The sequence below is a fragment of the Thalassophryne amazonica genome, chromosome 11 (genome assembly GCF_902500255.1).
Source record: "Thalassophryne amazonica chromosome 11, fThaAma1.1, whole genome shotgun sequence".
NCBI classification, from domain to species: domain Eukaryota; kingdom Metazoa; phylum Chordata; class Actinopteri; order Batrachoidiformes; family Batrachoididae; genus Thalassophryne; species Thalassophryne amazonica.
This window is the reverse complement of record NC_047113.1, coordinates 30,706,779-30,727,688: the sequence shown is the minus strand read 5'-3', so window position 1 is coordinate 30,727,688 and position 20,910 is coordinate 30,706,779. Positions and strand designations below refer to the sequence as shown.

The following is a 20,910-nucleotide window of genomic DNA, read 5'->3' as shown; positions in this document are numbered from 1 at the left end:
GATTACCACCCACCCTGATGGGAGCTGGTCTTACTCTAAATCTACTCAGCAGTATGACGTGTGTTTCAGTTCAGACACATGGAAGAGCGACGTTGTGGTTTTCCCCACACCGTTTCCACCTGTAGATGCAGAACTGATCAGTATAAATGGAAGTGACACTTTTACCAGGACTCAGACTTTACCCAACAAAGAAAAGGTAAGCATAAGATGAGCAAATTATTGTGTATTTGCAATAGCCACACTGCATTAATTTATCAATTTTTACTTGAATATATTTTAGCATTTTAATTACGTTTCACATTTTCTAACACAATGCAAATTTTATATTTGTTTTATCTTGATTTATTTTTATTTTGTTTGGTTTGTGTGTGTGTGTGTGTGTGTGTGTGTGTGTGTGTGTGTGTGTGTGTGTGTGTGTGTGTGTGTGTGTGTGTGTGTGTGTGTGTGTGTGTGTGTGTGTGTGTGTGTGTGTGTTTCTTCAAGTGTGCCAAATTATGTGTGGTTACGTCATAGAGTTTTGATTTCTTTGCATTCCTCAATTAATATTATATGTTAATCTGAAGTTCCTTCCCTGAAATATGTTATTTATATTTATTTATTATTATTTAGCCATCTTGCACTTGTAAATGTTGAAAACAAACAAACAAAAACAAAAATAGTAATTGCTACTGTACAAGCACTCACCCATTACATCAGTATTTTTTATGACACCTCATCAATTATTGGTCCAATTTCTTCTTGACAACAGTTTTGTACTTTTACACATCTGGGCTTCTGGAGTGTGTATTGGTGTTGCCACACAATCTAATATCCATGTCCAAATCAAGTTGTTCTGTTTTGTACGTGATGAAACAAATAATTCTTTGTGGGAGAAGGGTATCACCTTTTCTTCTTATTACAGGTGGGCTCATATATTTGTTTTAGCTATATGACTTCTTATTGATGTCCCAGCGCAGACGTAATCATTTTTATTCATTTATTTATTTATTTGTTACCATTCTTAATGGCAGGATGAATTTTCATTCTTTGGGTAAATATATATCTTGGTTTATGGATTGAGAATACATTTGCAAAGTTATATATCTGCAATTACTGCAAAAATAGTGTGTTCAGGAAAATCTCTATTTCCTTGCTTATCATTTACGAATTATCAGTAAGAAGTGAATCATTCACACTTTATGTTGGCCTTTTTATTTCTTATTCAAGTCACAGTGCCAGTGTAATGCATTTTTTTATTTTTATAATTATTAGCAGTATTATAAATTTTTATTCAGCTTGGGTGAAAATATCCCCCATATTATATGCAAACCATAAATTGGCTAAAATTGGTTCTTGAAAATTGTGCAAAAGTATTTATTTTCTTTGTTAAATATCGCCTTAGAATATTAAGTGGAAAGTGATTAATTCCAGGCAGGACAGTGGCTTTGTGGTGAGCACTGTCGCCTTACAGTAAGAAGGTTCTAGGATAACTTCCTCGCTGGTCCATTCTGCATGGAGTTTGTATGTTCTCCTTGGGATTGTTTGGGTTCCTTAAGTGCTCAGGGTGACCAAAGACATGCAGGCTAAGTGAATGGGCATCTTTAAATGTTACTGTTGATCTGTTAGAAAGTGTCTGTTTGACTGTGGCCCTGTGATGGACTGGCGGCTTATCATCTACAACTACCAAAGACTGCTGGAATAGGCTACAGCTGCACCCACCCCCCCCCCCCCCACCCACCCCCACACACACACACTCTTAATTGGCCCAAGGGGGTATTGCAAATGAAGTGATTCTTCAAACTTCATGCAGAGCCAGTTTATTGTTTTCATATTTATTGACATTTATTTAGGAAAACCAGCACTGATCACTTTTTGCTTTTTGAAACTGATCTTCTTGTCTGTAATTGTTTTTTTGGTTTTTTTTTTTGGGGGGGGGGGGGTTGACAGTATACATATAACATATAGATGCATTAGAAATGATGTATACACTAAAAAATATATTTCTGATTGTCGCTGAGGTTTGATGTAGTTCTAGGATTTGGCCACTAGGGGACATTGTAGACCATGACATTTGAATGTTAGCCTGGATAGTCTGGTGGTTCTCCTCCCAGATTAGACGATGACGAAACGGGCTTTGTTACAAAGAGAGATCAGACGACAAAGAGCAGTTTTCTCTCCTGACTGGAAAAAAAACATGATTTTAAACATCTGATATTTTGAGATTAATCTCTTCATATTTGTGGTGATCCTATGTGACTGGAATAGAGGAAATGTCGGGCAGACCGAGCGCTTTGTGGATTTATATCTCGTTCGTGCTGCTGGATTTCTGCTGGGAAGGTGTTTTTGGACAGCTGTCTTATTCCGTCGCAGAGGAGGTAAACCTTGGAACTCCTGTTGGAAATATCGCGAAAGATCTCAATCTCAGTGTTGAAGATTTGGAGTCTTGGATGATTCAGGTTGTCGCTGGAACAAAGAGGAAATATTTCGAGGTGAATGTAAAGACGGGTGTGCTCTATGTAAATGAGAGAATAGACCGAGAGGAACTCTGCGGTGACCAATCGAAATGCTCCATCAGCATTGAAGCGATTATTAATAACCCTTTAAAGCTGTATGGTATTGAAATAGTAATCTTGGATGCAAATGATAATTCTCCGTTGTTCGAAAGCCAGTCACAGATAATCAATATCACCGAGATCACAGCGATGGGAGCAAAATTCCCCCTGTATTCAGCTCACGATGCAGACGTCGGTAAAAATTCTGTAAATACCTACAAGCTGAGTCAAAATGAACACTTCTCTCTTATTGCACCTAAAGGAGACAAGGTAACGCCTGAATTAATTATACAAAAAGGTTTAGACAGAGAAAAACAGTCCGTGATTCGACTCACACTGACAGCAATAGATGGAGGAACTCCTCCTAAATCAGGCAGCATGAATATTATAGTGAATGTGTTGGACATCAATGATAATCCTCCTGTTTTCAGTAAAACACTGTATAAAGCAAGTGTGTATGAGAATGCAGCAATTGGAACATCAATAATAACTCTGAATGCAACTGATTTAGATGAAGGTCTGAACGGACAAATATTTTACTCCTTCAGTGAGGTTGGACGAAAGAAACAAAGTGATGTGTTTGCTATTGATCGAAATACTGGGACTATAACAAACAGCAAAAGCATTGACTTTGAAGAGAATAATGCTTTTGAGCTGCAAGTTCGAGCCAGTGACGGTGCTTCTTCTCCACTAACTTCACATGCTAAATTACTGATTGAAGTTTTAGACGTTAATGATAATCCTCCTGAAATTTCTTTTACATCGCATATAAACACAGTTAAAGAGGATGCTGCCATTGGTACAGTAATTGCTCTTGTTTCAGTGCTGGATAAAGATGGAGGTAAAAATGGCGTGGTGCACAGCAAAATTGCAAACAATGTCCCTTTTAAACTGGAATCAAATTATAAGAATTACTATGCACTGGTGGTGGACGGGTCTCTTGACAGAGAAACCGTATCTGAATATGAAATCAGCATCAGGGCGACTGATGAGGGCAGCCCACCTCTTTCCAGCACCAGGATTATTACTGTGGACGTATCTGATGTAAATGATAACAAACCTGTGTTCCCAGATGAGTTAGTCAATATATATGTGAAAGAGAACAGTGAATTTGGAGTCATTATTGAAACTGTGTCAGCAAGTGATGCTGATGTTGGCAAAAATAGTCATGTGACCTATTCAATTTTGCAAAATAATAATCATGCATTGATGGCGGCTGCAATGATAAACATCAACTCAGATACTGGAGAAATAACGAGTTTACAGTCTTTTAACTATGAGGAGTTAAAAACTTTCCAGTTTAAAGTTCAGGCCACAGACTCTGGTGTTCCTCCACTCAGCAGCAACGTGACTGTGAACATTTTTATCCTGGATGAGAACGATAATAATCCCTCCATTCTTGCTCCCTATTCTGAGCACGGCTCCGTGAACAGTGAGAACATTCCATATTCTGCTGAAGCTGGATATTTCGTAGCAAAGATCAGGGCTGTAGATGCAGATTCTGGATACAATGCATTGCTTTCTTATCACCTCTCTGAGCCTAAAGGAAACAACCTGTTCAGGATCGGAACCAGCAGTGGAGAAATCAGGACTAAGAGGAGAATGAGCGACAGTGACCTGAAAAGTCACCCGTTGGTGGTGCTGGTTTGTGATCATGGAGAACCCTCTCTGTCAGCTACTGTTTCTATTGATGCAGTGGTGGTTGAAAGGACAGCAGACATCCAGACTCAGTTCAGACATGTGCCGATAAAGGAGGACAACTTCTCTGTTTTAAACCTCTATCTGCTGATCGCCATTGTGTCAGTGTCAGTGATCTTTCTGCTGAGCCTCATCAGTTTAATAGCTGTCAAATGCCACAGGACAGATGGCAGTTTCAGCAGGTACAGTGCCCCAATGATCACCACCCACCCTGATGGGAGCTGGTCTTACTCTAAATCTACTCAGCAGTATGACGTGTGTTTTAGCTCAGACACACTGAAGAGCGATGTCGTGGTTTTCCCCACACCGTTTCCACCTGTAGATGCAGAACTCATCAGTATAAATGGAAGTGACACTTTTACAAGGACTCAGACTTTACCCAGCAAAGACATGGTAAGTCTAACTAATATGTAACTTTGTTCACTTTTACATTGTGCTTTATAACCAAGATCCTTTTGTATAGCAGGTAGTGCAGTGGAATAAGGAGGTGGCCTGCCAATAAGACCTGGGCTCCAGTCTCTCTCATGCTCCCTGTCTGTGTCCAAGGACACAGACAGGGAGCATGGACACAACTTGGAACACTGAGCCAATCTTCATTGCTTCAGTGTTCCCAGTTGTAACAAAATTGATCCTGGCCTTGGCTGGGAACGTAAATGTGAGGTATCACTTTAAAGCATGTGCTCTAAAAATCCATTTCTTCTTCTTCTTCTGTTGTTCATTTGCAGGTTTTGATTGAAAATAATGTAATAATTTACATATGTGTGTCAGGTTTGGCTATGTTGACCACCTTTTTGAGGTCAGAAATAGTCATTTTTAACATTTATACTGAGAAGTTGATATTTTGTTTCCTCTGATCAACCCCCCCCCCAAAAAAAACCCACATCCTGAACGCTCCCATGCAAAAAGCTTTATTAAGTACAAAATAAAGCTAATACCTAATAAAGCTATTGTATCTAATAAAACCTTCAGGTTGTGCGGATTTTTTGGCTATGATCTTTCTTTTTTGATCCAGCAAGCCTTTTTTATACATCCTGAATGTGCATGTCTTTTCTGATTTACTTGTTTCCTTTGTGAGACATGCCCACTGACAGAGTCTTGCTGTGTAAGACATGCCCACACTGTTCTTGTGAGAAAGACTTGGGTGATAATATTTGTCCAAGACAAAGTGACATATGGTTAACAACAGTAAGTGTGTCAAAGGCCTTGCGACGTATATTGTAGTGCTTTTGAAAGAGTCCAAAAATTGGGAGTGTTGATGCTGTTGTCTTTGGCAGTAGTGACTGTTATGAACCATTGCAGAGCACTTGCCCAGGAAAGGATAAAAAAAAAAAAAAAAAAAAAAAAAAAAAAACATTGTCACACTTGGGTTTTGTCTTCGGGGTGAAGCAGTTGAAGCAAGAAAGTCCATCTTTGGAGTGACACTTCGGCGTTTTTCCCTCATACCAGTACTGCCCCCCCCCCCCCCCCCCCAAAAAAAAACATTCGCTATTCTTTGCAATTCTGTTACACTCACTGTTTCCAGACAGCAAGTGGCGCTGTCCGCGGTTCTGAAACATAACTGCACTGATAATTTGCTCTATCTATCTATCTATCTATCTATCTATCTATCTATCTATCTATCTATCTATCTATCTATCTATCTATCTATCTATCTATCTATCTATCTATCTATCTATCTATCTATCTATCTATCTATCTATCTATCTATCTATCTATCTATCTATCTATCTATCTATCTATCTATCTATCTATCTATCTATCTATCTATCTATCTATCTATCTATCTATCGTCTTTCTGTCCTGTGCACAAAACGTAACAGGTATTCACTTTTTATCTAGTTTATGTAGGTTATGTCCTTTTTGAAACAGTGGAGTTCAGATATAAAATGTTTGAGGCACAAAACATAACAATTATTCACTTTTTATGTACTTTGTGTTTTTTTTTTATAGCTTATGTACTTTGTGAATCAGTGGAGCTCAGTTATAAAATATTTGAGGTGGCGTTTGCCATTTGGTCAAATCTGAGAAAACACAACAATTTAACTTCAAAATACGGAAGTGAGTTGGAATAGAAACTACACAAAATAAATAATTAATTCCCTTTTTACTGAACTGCAGAAACCAACTAAGACTAACTGCTCTCTCTCTCTCTCTCTCTCTCTCTCTCTCTCTCTCTCTCTCTCTCTCTCTCTCTCTCTCTCTCTCTCTCTCTCTCTCTCTCTAGCAACCACCATTTAGTTGGTTCTTTACTTGCCAATGTAACACATTTTCATCGCATAATTACATAAATATAATCTAACGTGCATGGATATCTCTTTTAATGAAGTAGCAATGAACTTGAGCAAATTTCTATATTATTAAACTTCTGTTAATTATTTATTGGACTATATTATCGAAAGTGACCTCTCCTACCAATTCTTGAACTTTTCTAGCAGGAACACCTTCACAAAAAGAAAGCAATTGAGGTTAATCTGTTTTGTTTGCAGTTCTGTTGTTTCTGCAAGAAAATTTCAGATATAAGAAACCTAACAAAAACACAATATTTTCAAATAAAATAAAGCGTTTATGATAGTGTTTCAGTTAATAAACTTAGAAATGCAGTGTTAATAACCAGATCATGTTTAAAAAGATGAAAACAAGCATAATCTACACCATTTTATTGGGTTGCCTGAAATGTGAACGTGTGTAATTTTTAGAAGGTGTCATCTTTCTAGTTTTCTGGTTTGTCATTTATTTCGAATTAATATGATATTAAGAGTTATGTACGATCCAACCTGGACGTGCAACTGAAGATAGTCACCATGAGGTGGCAGTGTAGACCGTCACTTTAATACGTGTCTGGAGTCCAGAACCCCTCCTAGGGGCAGATCGCAAGGCTTTGGAACAAAGAGACCTCAGTCGACAGCACATTCAGTGCGCCAGCTGTGGAAACACGATGAAACACGGCGCCTTTTTCTGCATTACTTAAAAGAGGAATAACCTGCATGCTTTCGGTGGACAGAACTATGCCTTTTTCGAGTGTCACATGGATCTACTTAACACTGACGCTGCTGGATTGTTGCTTGGATGCTGCGTCTGCTCAGCTCGCATATTCCATCTCAGAGGAGGCAAACCCCGGCACATTTGTTGGAAATATTGCAAAGGATCTCAATTTTAAAGTCCACGAGCTGGAATCCCGCCTATTTAAGATTGTTGCTGGATCAAGGAAAGCATATTTTGAGGTAAACACAAAGACGGGTGCGCTCCACGTTACCGAGAGAATAGACAGAGAGGAGCTGTGCGGAAAAGCTGCAAAATGCGCCGTAAATATGGAGGCTGTGATAAACGAGCCGCTGACGCTGTATCGGATAGAGATTAACATTCTTGACATTAATGATAATTTTCCATATTTCAATGAAAAATCACAGAGCATAGACATTGCTGAGAGCACGCTGCCTGGAATTAGGTTCCCCCTGCTGCAAGCTTACGATGCAGATATAGGAAAGAATGGCATCAGTGCGTATAAATTGAGCTCAAATGAACATTTTTCCTTAGCTGTAAGCAAAGACGGGGAGAGCATTTCCACCGAGCTCGTGTTACAAAAAGCGTTAGACAGAGAAAAGGAGCCTCTCATCGAGCTGATTTTAACAGCGTTAGACGATGGAAGCCCACCGAAGTCTGGAATATCACAAATTCTAATAAACGTTTTGGATAATAATGATAACACACCAGTATTTTCAAAGCCACTATACAAAGCTCGATTATTTGAAAATGCGCCTATAGGAACCACTGTATTGACTTTAAATGCGTCCGACGCGGATGAAGGCGCAAACAAAGAGATCACATACACACTGAGCACAAAAGAACAGGATGACGTGCTGCAGATGTTTCACTTGGATCCAAACACAGGCACACTGACAGTTAAAGGGAACGTGGACTTTGAAAAACATCATGCGTTTGAGATTCGTGCACAAGCCAGCGACAAAGGCCAACCTCCGATGTCCACGCACTGTAAAGTGCTCGTAGAAGTTGTGGATGTGAACGACAACTCACCTGAAATCACAGTGACGTCACTGCTGAATACAGTAAAGGAGGACGCGAAAGTGGGAACTGTTGTTGCGCTTGTGTCCGTGTTGGATAAGGATGGAGGGGAAAATGGAGAAGTCCGCTGCGTAATAGAAGGTGTCGCTCCCTTTAAACTGGAAACGACCTATAAGAATTATTACTCGTTTGTAGTTGATGGGACATTAGACAGAGAGAGTGTCTCTGCTTATAACGTCACCATAACAGCGACAGACGGAGGAATCCCCCCTCTGTCTACCACAAATATAATTACTGTGCACGTTTCTGACGTTAATGATAACGCACCTCGTTTCTTGTCGCCACACGTGAATATTTACGTGAAGGAAAATGGTGCCGTAGGAGCCGTACTGCAAACAGTGTCCGCATTTGACAATGACATGAATGAAAATGGGCAAGTGAGTTACAGTGTTTCAGATAAGGTCGATAATGCTTTCCCGCTTTATTCAATGATAAACATTAATTCTGAGACTGGAGACATAATTGGTTTGCAGTCTTTTAACTATGAGGAGATAAAAACTTTCCAGTTTAAAGTTCAGGCCACAGACTCTGGTGTTCCTCCACTCAGCAGCAACGTGACTGTGAACGTTTTTATCCTGGATGAGAATGATAATAATCCCTCCATTCTTGCTCCCTATTCCGAGCACGGCTCTGTGAACAGTGAGAACATTCCCTATTCTGCAGAAGCTGGATACTTTGTGGCAAAGATCAGGGCTGTAGATGCAGATTCTGGGTACAATGCACTGCTTTCTTATCACCTATCTGAGCCCAAAGGAAACAACCTGTTCCGGATCGGAACCAGCAGTGGAGAAATCAGAACTAAGAGGAGAATGAGTGACAATGACCTGAAAAGTCACCCGTTGGTGGTGTTGGTTTGTGATCATGGAGAACCCTCTCTGTCAGCTACTGTGTCTATTGATGTAGTGGTGGTTGAAAGGACAGCAGACATCCAGACTCAGTTCAGACATGTGCCGATAAAGGAGGACAGCTTCTCTGTTTTAAACCTCTATCTGCTGATCGCTATTGTGTCGGTGTCAGTGATCTTTCTGTTGAGCCTCATCAGTTTAATAGCTGTCAAATGCCACAGGACAGATGGCAGTTTCAGCAGGTACAGCGCCCCAATGATCACCACCCACCCTGATGGGAGCTGGTCTTACTCTAAATCTACTCAGCAGTATGACGTGTGTTTCAGCTCAGACACACTGAAGAGCGATGTTGTGGTTTTTCCCACACCGTTTCCACCTGTAGATGCAGAACTGATTAGTATAAATGGAAGTGACACGTTTACCAGGACTCAGACTTTACCCAGCAAGGACAAGGTAAGAATGTAATCACTCTAGAAAATTAAGCATACCATTGTTCTGATTTATTATTAAGATAATTGCTTGCAATTTTTTTCAACTATAAGTTTTTTTGTTGGGGGAAAAAAAAAGACGCCATGCAGGTGAGACCAGGTTGTGATATCAGTTTTTAGGACTCCATTAACTAAGTTTATACAAAAATATTACAACTGCAGTGAGGAGTTACTGATTCCTTATCTCATTTTGTTCTTTCTGTGGCCATAACATTTTTATTTAGTCTATACAGCATTTTCCAACTATACTGAAGGAAAGAAAACAAATGTAAATAGTCTTCATTTCCAAAATTATGTAATGCGCCAATTGTTTGTAACTGTTCTAATTACACTTTGCTCCTATATTCGATGCGTAAACTGTTTAAACCTGTGTCAAAGGGCTACGGTTTACTCTATTATGGAAAAGCCAAAAAGGGGTCCATATTTTTGAAAATGTATTTCTTCTTCTTCTTCTTCTTCTTCTTCTTCTTCCTCTTCTATTGTACTAGTTGTAGTATTCAACTTTTTTCGATTTATATATTTATTTCACAAACCTTTAAACCCTGGTTGGTTGTGTCATTATAGCCTCAACCTTCAATTGTTTTAATAGAAAAAGCATGTTGCTCAAATTTAAATAATTAAACAGTTATCAACAAGGTAAAATATTCTGTCGTGGTGATATTTGTGCAGTTTTGATCGTTTTCAGAAAAAAAAGAAGGAAATAGAGAATGCAAAGCTGGGGTGGAAACTGAATGTAGTAACTCTTTTTGTCCACTTGGGGACGTTATAGACCGTTACATCTGATTTTTTTTTTTTTTTTTTTTTTTTCCCTGTATGATTCTGAATTCCACCCACATTTAAATGGATCACGGTATTTCTCGGGTCTTTGTGACAAAGACAAGGCGGACGACAAAGAGCAATGTGCTCTTCTGACTGCATATTTAGGCATCGTGAGTTTGGGTATTTCGTTTCCTGGCTGTACTGACTTATTCAGAAGATATTGTCCAAACTGCTGCTTACTTTGTCTGCGTGGATGGATGGAATTATGCATTTGTCGGGAAGAAAGAGCTCTGTGTGGATTTATGTCTCGATCGTGCTGCTGGATTTTTGCTGGGATGCGATGTGTGGACAGCTGTCTTATTCCGTCTCAGAGGAGGTAAACCTAGGAACCCATGTTGGAAATATCGCCAAAGATCTGAATATAAATGTGCAGGATTTGGAGTCCCGAATGTTCCAAATCGTGGCTGGAACAAAGAAGAAATATTTCGAGGTGAATCTACAAACTGGGTTTGTCTATGTTAATGAGAGAATAGACAGAGAGGAACTCTGCGGCAATGAACCAAAATGCTCCCTCGATGTCGAAGCAGTTCTTAACAGTCCTCTGAATCTGTACCGTATTGAAATGATCATCTTGGATGTAAATGATCATTCTCCGACGTTTGCCAGCGCATCACAGGTCATAAATATTACAGAAATCACAGCAATCGGCGCAAAATTCCCCCTGCATTCAGCTCATGATGCAGACGTCGGTAAAAATTCTATAAATGCCTACAAGCTGAGTCCAAACGAGCATTTCTCTTTGTCTACACATAAGGAAGAGAGGGTTACTCCGGAATTAATTCTTCAAAAAGGTCTAGACAGAGAAAAACAGTCATTAATTCGACTCACACTGACAGCAGTAGATGGAGGAACTCCTCCTAAATCAGGCAGCATGAATATTATAGTAAATGTGTTGGACATCAATGATAATCCTCCTGTTTTCAGTAAAAATCTGTATAAAGCAAGTGTGTATGAGAATGCAGCAATTGGCACATCAATAATAACATTAAATGCTACTGATTTAGATGAAGGCCAGAATGGACAAATATTTTATTCATTCAGTGATGTGGGTCAGAGAAGTCAAAACCATCTGTTTTCTATAGATGAAAATACAGGCACAGTAACAAATAAAATGAATATTGATTTTGAAGAGAATAATGCTTTTGAGATTCAAGTTCAAGCAAGTGATGCATCCCCTTTTCCACTCAATTCACATGCTAAGTTATTAATTGAAGTTTTAGACGTCAATGATAATGCACCTGAAATTACTGTTACATCTCTCTTAAATACAATAAAAGAGGATGTACCCATTGGAACAGCCCTTGCACTTGTTTCAGTGCTCGATAAAGATAGAAGCAAAAATGGTGTAGTGCACAGCAAAATTGTGAATAATGTTCCTTTTAAACTGGAGTCAAGCTATAAAAATTACTATTCATTGGTGGTACAGGAGCCTCTTGACAGAGAAAGTGTCTCTCAATATAACATTATCATCACTGCATCAGATGAAGGCAGCCCACCTCTGTCCAGTACCACAACTATTAATGTGCACATCTCAGATGTAAATGATAACAAGCCAATATTTTCAGAACCAATAATTAAGGTGTATGTAAAGGAAAACAATGATGTTGGTATTATTTTAAAAACGGTGTCTGCAAGTGATGCTGACATTGAGGAAAATAGCAAAGTGTACTACTCAATATTACACAATAGCAGAAATGTATTGATGACAGCAGCGATGATAAACATCAACTCTGAAACTGGAGATATAATTAGTTTGCAGTCTTTTAACTATGAGGAGTTAAAAACGTTCCAGTTTAAAGTTCAGGCCACAGACTCTGGTGTTCCTCCACTCAGCAGCAACGTGACTGTGAACATTTTTATCCTGGATGAGAATGATAATAATCCCTCCATTCTTGCTCCCTATTCGGAGCACGGCTCTGTGAACAGTGAGAACATTCCCTATTCTGCAGAAGCTGGATACTTTGTGGCAAAGATCAGGGCTGTAGATGCAGATTCTGGGTACAATGCACTGCTTTCTTATCACCTATCTGAGCCCAAAGGAAACAACCTGTTCCGGATCGGAACCAGCAGTGGAGAAATCAGAACTAAGAGGAGAATGAGTGACAATGACCTGAAAAGTCACCCGTTGGTGGTGCTGCTTTGTGATCATGGAGAACCCTCTCTGTCAGCTACTGTGTCTATTGATGTAGTGGTGGTTGAAAGGACAGCAGACATCCAGACTCAGTTCAGACATGTGCCCATAAAGGAGGACAGCTTCTCTATTTTGAACCTCTATCTGCTGATCGCTATTGTGTCGGTGTCAGTGATCTTTCTGCTGAGCCTCATCAGTTTAATAGCTGTCAAATGCCACAGGACAGATGGCAGTTTCAGCCAGTACAGTGCCCCAATGATCACCACCCACCCTGATGGGAGCTGGTCTTACTCTAAATCAACTCAGCAGTATGACATGTGTTTCAGCTCAGACACACTGAAGAGTGACATAGTTGGATTTCCCACTCCATTTCTTCCTGTAGATGCGGAGTTGATCAGCATAAATGGAGGAGACACTTTTAACAGGACTCAGACTTTACCCAGTAAAGACGAGGTGAGTGTATCTAAAATCTACTTTCACAAACGTATATGAAGTTGCACACTTCAAAATATCATTGCATAGGAAACTGCAATTAAATAACACAGTTGTCAGTATTAGTTCTTATGATTTTTTCTTTTTTTTAAGTTTAATATTGTGTGACTTGGTCTTGGCAGCTTAATGACTAGCACTGTTGGCCCCCAGTGAGAAGGTTGTGGGGTCGCTTCCCATCTGGTCCTTTCTGTGAAGTGTTTGTGTGGGTTGCCTGTGGGTGCTCTGTCATTATCCCACTTCGAAAGTCATGCAGATCAGGTGAATTAGAAACTTTAAATGGACCATAGGTGTAACTCAGTTTTTTCATGTGGCCCTGCGATATAGACTGGCATCATGCCCTGGTTGGAAAAAAAAAATATATATATATATATATATATATGAAGTTAAACATGCAAAAACTTTGAAAGAACCAAAAACAATATTTTGTTTTATAGCAATAATGTTTGATCAACTTATATAATTACTTCAATGGTGGCCCCATGTTTGCTCGTATATATTGTTGCTTGTCAGGAGCATATGTCAAAATGTTATAAGGAGGCTTCTGTAAGATCTGTTGGAAAGGTCTTGGGTTAAGAACTGTTTGGTTGCATTTTGTGACAAATACAGAGCTACCTTCATCTTTAAATGGTTTCTTCCTTTTATACATATCACATTTATATTTGTGAAATAGCTTCCTCACCAACACTTAAACGTGAAAGACTAATAAATAGAGTAGTGATGTGTCTTTGTAAAGGTATGCACTCTCTAAGAGTTCTATAGTTGTTTGATGGCCTCATTACCAGTCAGTATAATTTAATGCTGTGTTCTGTCCATGGTGCTGAAATTCCTAGCATCCTCTCCAAGGTTCCATTTTCAGGCCCCGATGATGAAGAAAGATGTGAGTTGTTGTTTTATCACCTGTTCCTGACAGGTATACTTTAAATTCTGTTGATTTTTAAGACTGCACAAAAGTACTGCAGTTCTTTCTATGTCCACATGGAGACACTCTAGACTGTAACATCCCCCGTATGACGCTGCGATGAAGTCCCTCCTACATTCAAAGGCCATTCTTTTTTTTTCTTTTTTCCCCTCCGTGCTTTGTTCAAATGAGACGCAGAGCGAAGCGTGTTTTACTGGACTTTAAACCATCTCTATGGCCGATTTAATCGAATGATACGTCAATATATTCGCAGCTCTTTCTTGGAATGATGCATCCACTGAGAAGAAGGACCATTCTTTGGATATATCTCGTGTTTTTTGTCCTGGGCTTAATCTGTGACTCTGCATCCGGGCAGCTCTCTTATTCCGTTTCAGAGGAGGTAAACCTTGGATATTCTGTTGGAAATATCGCAAAGGATCTAAACCTTGTTGTACAGGACTTGGAGTCACGCAGCTTTCAGATTGTTACAGGATCAAAGAAGAAATATTTTGAGGTAAATCTGAAAACGGGTTTTCTCTACGTCAGTCAGAGAATAGACAGAGAGGAACTGTGCGCCAAAGCTGCTAAATGCTCAATAAATGTGGAGGCTGTCGTCAATAATCCTCTGAAGCTCTATCGGATTGAAGTTAAAATTCTTGACGTAAATGATAATTACCCTTCTTTCAGCGCCAAATCACAAAATATCGACATAGCTGAGAGCATATTGCCTGGAGCTACATTCCCTGTACCCACGGCTTATGATGCAGATGTGGGGAAAAATGGTGTGAACACATACAAAATCAATCCGAACGAACATTTTTCTTTAACAGTACACAAAGGAGAGAGGGTTTCGGCCGAGCTGGTCCTTCAAAAAGCTTTAGATCGAGAAAAGCAGCCTCTTATTAAACTCACACTTGCAGCTGTAGACGGAGGAATACCTCCCAAATCAGGCACGTCGGAGATAATAATTAATGTTTTAGATATCAATGATAATATCCCCATGTTTTCCAAGACGCTGTACAAAACAAGCATAACGGAAAATTCTCCCGTTGGCACCACGCTGCTGACTGTGTCTGCAACAGACGCCGATGAGGGGACGAACAAAGAGATTTCATATTCACTGAATCAAAGGGATCAAGAGGAAGTGTTGGAGCGCTTTGAAATTAATCCTGAAACAGGAATAATAACCGTGAAAGGGAAAATAGATTTTGAAACGAATTCTGCTTTCGAAATTCGTGTACAGGCCACGGACAAAGGCCAGCCCCCCCTGACAGCTCAGTGCAAAGTGTTAGTGGAGGTGGTGGATTTAAATGACAATGCGCCTGATATCATGGTGACGTCACTTCTCAGCACCGTAAGGGAGGATGCCGAAATCGGTACCGCCGTAGCGCTCGTTTCTGTTCTCGATAGAGACGGAGGTAAAAACGGCGAAGTAAAGTGTGAAATAACGAACACGCTCCCGTTTAAATTAGAAACAAATCATAGAAATTATTATTATATTGTTATCGGTGTGCCTTTAGATAGGGAAGAAACTTCCCAGTATGACATCACGATTAAAGCTACAGATGAAGGAAAACCACCTCTCTTTAACACAAGTGTCGTAAATATACAGATTTCTGATGTAAATGACAACTCACCTTTATTTTTACAAACTGTAATTAACATGTATGTGAAAGAAAACAGTCCAACGGGGACTGTTTTGGAAACGGTATCAGCAACTGATGCTGACACTGGAGAAAATGCTCAGGTGAGCTATTCACTAGTCAGTGAAAATAACTTAGTGTCACTTTCTACAGTGGTAAACATCAACTCAGAGACTGGAGAAATAATCAGTTTACAGTCTTTTAACTATGAGGAGTTAAAAACATTCCGGTTTAAAGTTCAGGCCAAAGACTCTGGTGTTCCTCCACTCAGCAGCAACGTGACTGTGAACGTTTTTATCCTGGATGAGAACGATAATAATCCTTCCATTCTTGCTCCCTACTCCGAGCACAGCTCCGTGAACAGTGAGAACATTCCATATTCTGCAGAAGTGGGATACTTTGTGGCAAAGATCAGGGCTGTAGATGCAGATTCTGGATATAACGCACTGCTTTCTTATCACCTCTCTGAGCCAAAAGGAAATAACCTGTTCAGGATCGGAACCAGCAGTGGAGAAATCAGGACGAAGAGGAGAATGAGTGACAATGACCTGAAAAGTCACCCGTTGGTGGTGCTGGTTTGTGATCATGGAGAACCCTCTCTGTCAGCTACTGTGTCTATTGATGTAGTGGTGGTTGAAAGGACAGCAGACATCCAGACTCAGTTCAGACATGTGCCCATAAAGGAGGACAGCTTCTCTGTTTTGAACCTCTATCTGCTGATCGCCATTGTGTCGGTGTCAGTGATCTTTCTGCTGAGCCTCATCAGTTTAATAGCTGTCAAATGCCACAGGACAGATGGCAGTTTCAGCAGGTACAGCGCCCCAATGATCACCACCCACCCTGATGGGAGCTGGTCTTACTCTAAATCTACTCAGCAGTATGATGTGTGTTTCAGCTCAGACACACTGAAGAGCGATGTCGTGGTTTTCCCTACACAGTTTCCACCTGTAGATGCAGAACTGATCAGTATAAATGGAAGTGACACTTTTACCAAGACACAGACATTACCTAATAAAGATAAGGTAAGAACACAATGGTATCATTTTCATGTTTTTTTCTTTTTTTATGTTGAATATAATCATTAAACTTTTACTGTTTAAGTACATTTTCATATCATGTGTTTCATCGGGCTTTAGGTTGACTTGTAATTGTTTGAATTAATAGATTAAATCACTTTTTGAGATATGAACTGGCGTGAGATTGGTTTGGGTTGACTCTGCATGTTTGGGTGTCGCTATCCTTGGTGCTGAATATTTGTTCTCACCATGTGTTGTCCATTATTATTCAAAAAACATTGATTTTGTGGGTTTTCCGAGTAAGGTGTGATTGTCAGTTATGGAGTACACTTGCAAAGTTTTATTTGAAAAGTTATCAATTAAAAGGTTTTAAGAGGAATTGAAAAACATTATTATTACCTCATGTCTAAAACTGATGTGATATTTGTATGTATTGGTGTTTCCATTTTTTTTTTCTTGTGTTTGTGTGGGCTCACCATGGATTTTTGGAATACTTTGACACTTATCTCTGTTTGAAAATGATACTCAGAGCCTTTTGGTTGGCACCATTCTCTGTGCATGAGTCAACATGCAGGTGCTGCAGTTTTGAAAAGCACAGAAGCTGGTGAAGGCCAAGGGGAAACCCACCTTTGACCTGTCTACATCAGACAAATACTTTTTTACAAATACGTTTGAGTTACCTGTTGTCTGTGTCTATGGTTGTCTGTGTGGGTGGTGCCATCCCAGTGTTCAGTACAGTTCCATGGTGTGGTTTCTGCAGGAACACATGGCACCATCATGTGCTCCCAGCCCCGACTTGACAAAAAACTTCCAATTAATCAGCCAGTAGCATAACTGAACTAGTTATAATCAAGCATGCATAAACACAGCTGCACCTGTAGTACTCTTTGAATTAGCACAAGCCTGCAAATTTCATGATGACATTTGATTGTGATTTGGCAGTTTTTGAGGCTGACTGTTTGATTTTTCTATCTACCTTGACTTACTTCTTATCAAGTCATGTAAAACCACACATAAAGAGTACAATCAAACCTCCTCAATAACTTTGATGTAAAAACTTCTTTTGTATGTGCTTGATGTTGTCGAACATTTACAGATTCTGAAATAATATATTTACCCAACATCATACTCCAGCCACAGTAAAAATATTCTCTTATCTCAACATGCTGGTGTTCATGGCACTATATTAACAATGTTTTAAGTGCAACAGTCCATGTGTTCTTTGTAGTTTGTGTTTTGTTTGTGTTTTGTTTATGTAAAGGCTTTTGTTTGCTGACAAGTTGAATGGTGAATCTGCCTGAGGAATGTATTGGCAACATGGCAGCACAAACATTTTTCCATATTAGTTTATGCAAAATTGCAGAGAATATGGTCATTATGTTTGCTTTGCATTTGCTGTTAGCTGCGTGCATAGTTTTGTTTAGCTGGTTTCTCTTGGCAATGATTACTACAAAACATGAAATACAGGATGAACTTGGCTTGACTTCTTATTTTGTGTGTGTGTGTGTGTGTGTGTGTGTGTGTGTGTGTGTGTGTGTGTGTGTGTGTGTGTGTGTGTGTGTGTGTGTGTGTGTGTGTGTGTGTGTGTGTGTGTGTGTGCGTGCGTGTGTGTGTGTGTGCACGCGCGCAGCCCAGTCTCATGTCTTTTTTTTGTGCTCCCGTGACGAAATCAGGTTGGTGTGTGTTTGTTGTTTATATAATTATGGTTTGTTGTTCAAGCTTCTCCTTCCCGTTTTTGCTTTCTCAGAGTTCAACAACCAAAATACTTGTGTACAATAGCAGGGTTGTTCTGTTTCAGCAAAACAAATGCTTTAGTTTACCCAGTTTGTGAGACACAGCTTTAAGTTCTACATTACTGCCGTGTGGGTGTCTGTTGCTCCGCATCATTACACCCCCACCCAAAACAAACATAAAATAAATAAATAAATAGATCAAGTGCCCTCCTATGATACCGCCCCCCCCCCCCTTGTCGATCTGCCTCATGATGACACAGTATATTGGCACGCTGTCCATGGTCCTGAAAATGTCCTGTGTTATTCTGCAGCTATTAGTTATGGTAAAATTTCAAAGAAATCATTTAACAGATATCTTGGACGGTGATGGAGAATTCCTTGCTGGAACATTGCTATTTATTCTAAATGTACCTGCAGAGATAGAATCTTGCTAAGATCATCTTATGTGAATGTTAAATATTTCCATTAAGTTTTGTGCTGTCCTATACATCCTGAATCATCTTATTCAAAGGAAATGCACATCAAATGCGTGAATAAATAAATAAATAAATAGAACGCCCAAGCATTCCTATTTTAACCACAATAAACCATGAGGTTTTTGTTCAAATTCAACAGATCGATGAATTATGAAGTTTAGAACTAATATATATATATATATATATATATATATATATATATATATATATATATATATATATATATATATATATATATATATATATATATATATATATATATATATATATATATATATATATATATATGGTAATATTGTTCTATGTCTTGGCCTCTCAAACCTCCAAGATGTCAGGTGTTGCAACTGTCCGAACAAGAGAGCAGACTAAGAAAACTAATAAAAATGTTATTTTGACAATGATAAAGTCAAAATGAAACACTATGGCATTGTTTTGTGTTTAAAATCTTTTTGATTATGTTTTTATTTCTAATATCATTTGTTTTTAAAGTTGTAAAAAATCTTTAAAGCTTTTGTCCAACAATTTACATTTCCTAAATATCAGGGTGGCGCAACCATAAACGTATGACTTTTATTTTGAAATGAAGAGACAACAGCTGTAAAGAGGACATTCCATCAGCCAGAGGACCCTAAGTGACTGTTTGGACTAAGCTAAAAATTTTTGTAGATCTCTGTCAAATAATAATAAAAATAACTACTTTCAACTCATACGTATGCTGATACACCTTTCATGTCAGGTGGTACAACCAATGTAAAACTCATGAAATTATATTTTATCATAAAACTCTTATTTAAAAAAAAAAAAAAAGTGGTCCATTTGAACTTCATGCTATTGGTAGAAGCTAATGCTAGCATCCAAACAGAAGCCTGCTTATTTGAGATTAGCTGCAATAGTCAGGTGGTGCAACCAGCTACTCAGGTGGCACAACTGTAAGGAATGTACTATATAATGCTATTCAAAGCTCTAAGATTATCCATGAAACTATAAAATATTTTGTAGTTTAAATGTAAAGATATTATACACTTTAAAACATTTCATATTGTAATTTGTACATTTTAGATGCCACTATCAAATAAAGAAAAGTCGGCACGACACAGGGCGCGTATTAATAATGATCCGGCTGCAAGGGAAGCATATCTTGCAAAAAGAAAAGAGAGGTAATACATCTATACATAGTCCATTTTACATTTATTATTATATTACAACTTCCACATTCTTAAATGGAAATTTGTCAGCTTATTAGGTGTTGTGTTGTATAGCTATCTGAGGAGGAAGAGAGAAGGGAAAATTGTGAAGCCCCCTATCGGCCAATTCTCTAAGCAAGAACAGAAAAAAATAGGCAACAGTGGACAACAAGATCAACAAGATCAAAAAAAGCACCGGGACAGAAAAAGAGCCATTGAGGAAATATTGAATTTTACACCCAAGTCAAATGAACCCTCAGAAGAACTTGAACCTAACTCTCCCAACAAGAACAACGTTGAACCTAACTCTCCCAACAATGTGAGAATGCAGTTAACTGTGCATTAAATATCTCTATTTAAGAACACTTAAATAGAGACCTATGACTAGAACATATGTTACTATTATAAATGATTTTTTGTTCAGCATATTTCATATTATAACAAATGTCAGGTGGTACAACCAATATTTGTCAGGTGGTGCAACCAATTTAAACAAATATATATATATATATATATATATATATATATATATATATATATATATATATATATATATATATATATATGTTAAAGTAACTAAATGTTTTTTTAATGTGATGAATGTAGTTATTATACTAAATATCTGGATTTGTGTATTTGTGTTTTTATTTTTCTGTCTTTAAAGGCAAAATTGAATGTTAACTTGGCTCAAAACCTGACATACAGAATGCTAAAATCGTAAATTATTGGAAAAAAGAACACAATGATAAAATAATAACCTGTTACCTTGTGTAGACATGCTAAGGAAGAGTTGCAAAAGATGTAATCTTAAAATAAAGATTAGGAATGTATACAGATTTTTATAAATATTTGGATGCGCCACCTGACATTTTTTTG

General features: G+C 38.5%; 3 protein-coding genes and 1 long non-coding RNA gene across 13 annotated transcripts in view; 3 read left to right on the top strand and 1 right to left on the bottom strand.

The window, feature by feature from the left end:
• The window catches only part of LOC117519820 (protocadherin gamma-A11-like), a 911,360-nt gene that overhangs the window by 220,683 nt on the left and 669,767 nt on the right, over positions 1–20,910 (top strand). For 2 of the 10 annotated variants that reach the window (XR_004563443.1, XM_034181095.1), the window contains exon 2: positions 2,830–4,622. The exons of the other annotated variants lie outside the window; for them this stretch is intronic. Coding sequence is in view for 1 of the 2 variants with exons in the window: in XM_034181095.1 (XP_034036986.1) it covers positions 2,830–4,622 (1,793 nt within the window). In the remaining variant the exon portion in view is untranslated. The remainder of the gene's footprint in view (positions 1–2,829; positions 4,623–20,910) is intronic. 10 annotated transcript variants of the gene reach the window in all.
• On the top strand, positions 7,011–9,619 carry LOC117520488 (protocadherin alpha-3-like). Its single transcript, XM_034181827.1, has one exon. It carries the CDS (start codon positions 7,214–7,216, stop codon positions 9,617–9,619), a length of 2,406 nt encoding a protein of 801 aa, XP_034037718.1. The 5' UTR covers positions 7,011–7,213.
• Positions 10,542–12,556, bottom strand: LOC117519858. The gene is made up of 3 exons (XR_004563459.1): positions 12,422–12,556; positions 11,314–11,315; positions 10,542–10,554 (listed from the first exon to the last, which is right to left on the bottom strand). It is a non-coding gene; the product is annotated as an uncharacterized LOC117519858 (long non-coding RNA).
• Positions 14,140–16,773, top strand: LOC117520487 (protocadherin alpha-3-like). Its single transcript, XM_034181826.1, has 2 exons — positions 14,140–16,647; positions 16,762–16,773. The coding sequence occupies exons 1-2, from the start codon at positions 14,269–14,271 to the stop codon at positions 16,771–16,773; spliced, it is 2,391 nt and encodes a 796-aa protein (XP_034037717.1). The 5' UTR covers positions 14,140–14,268.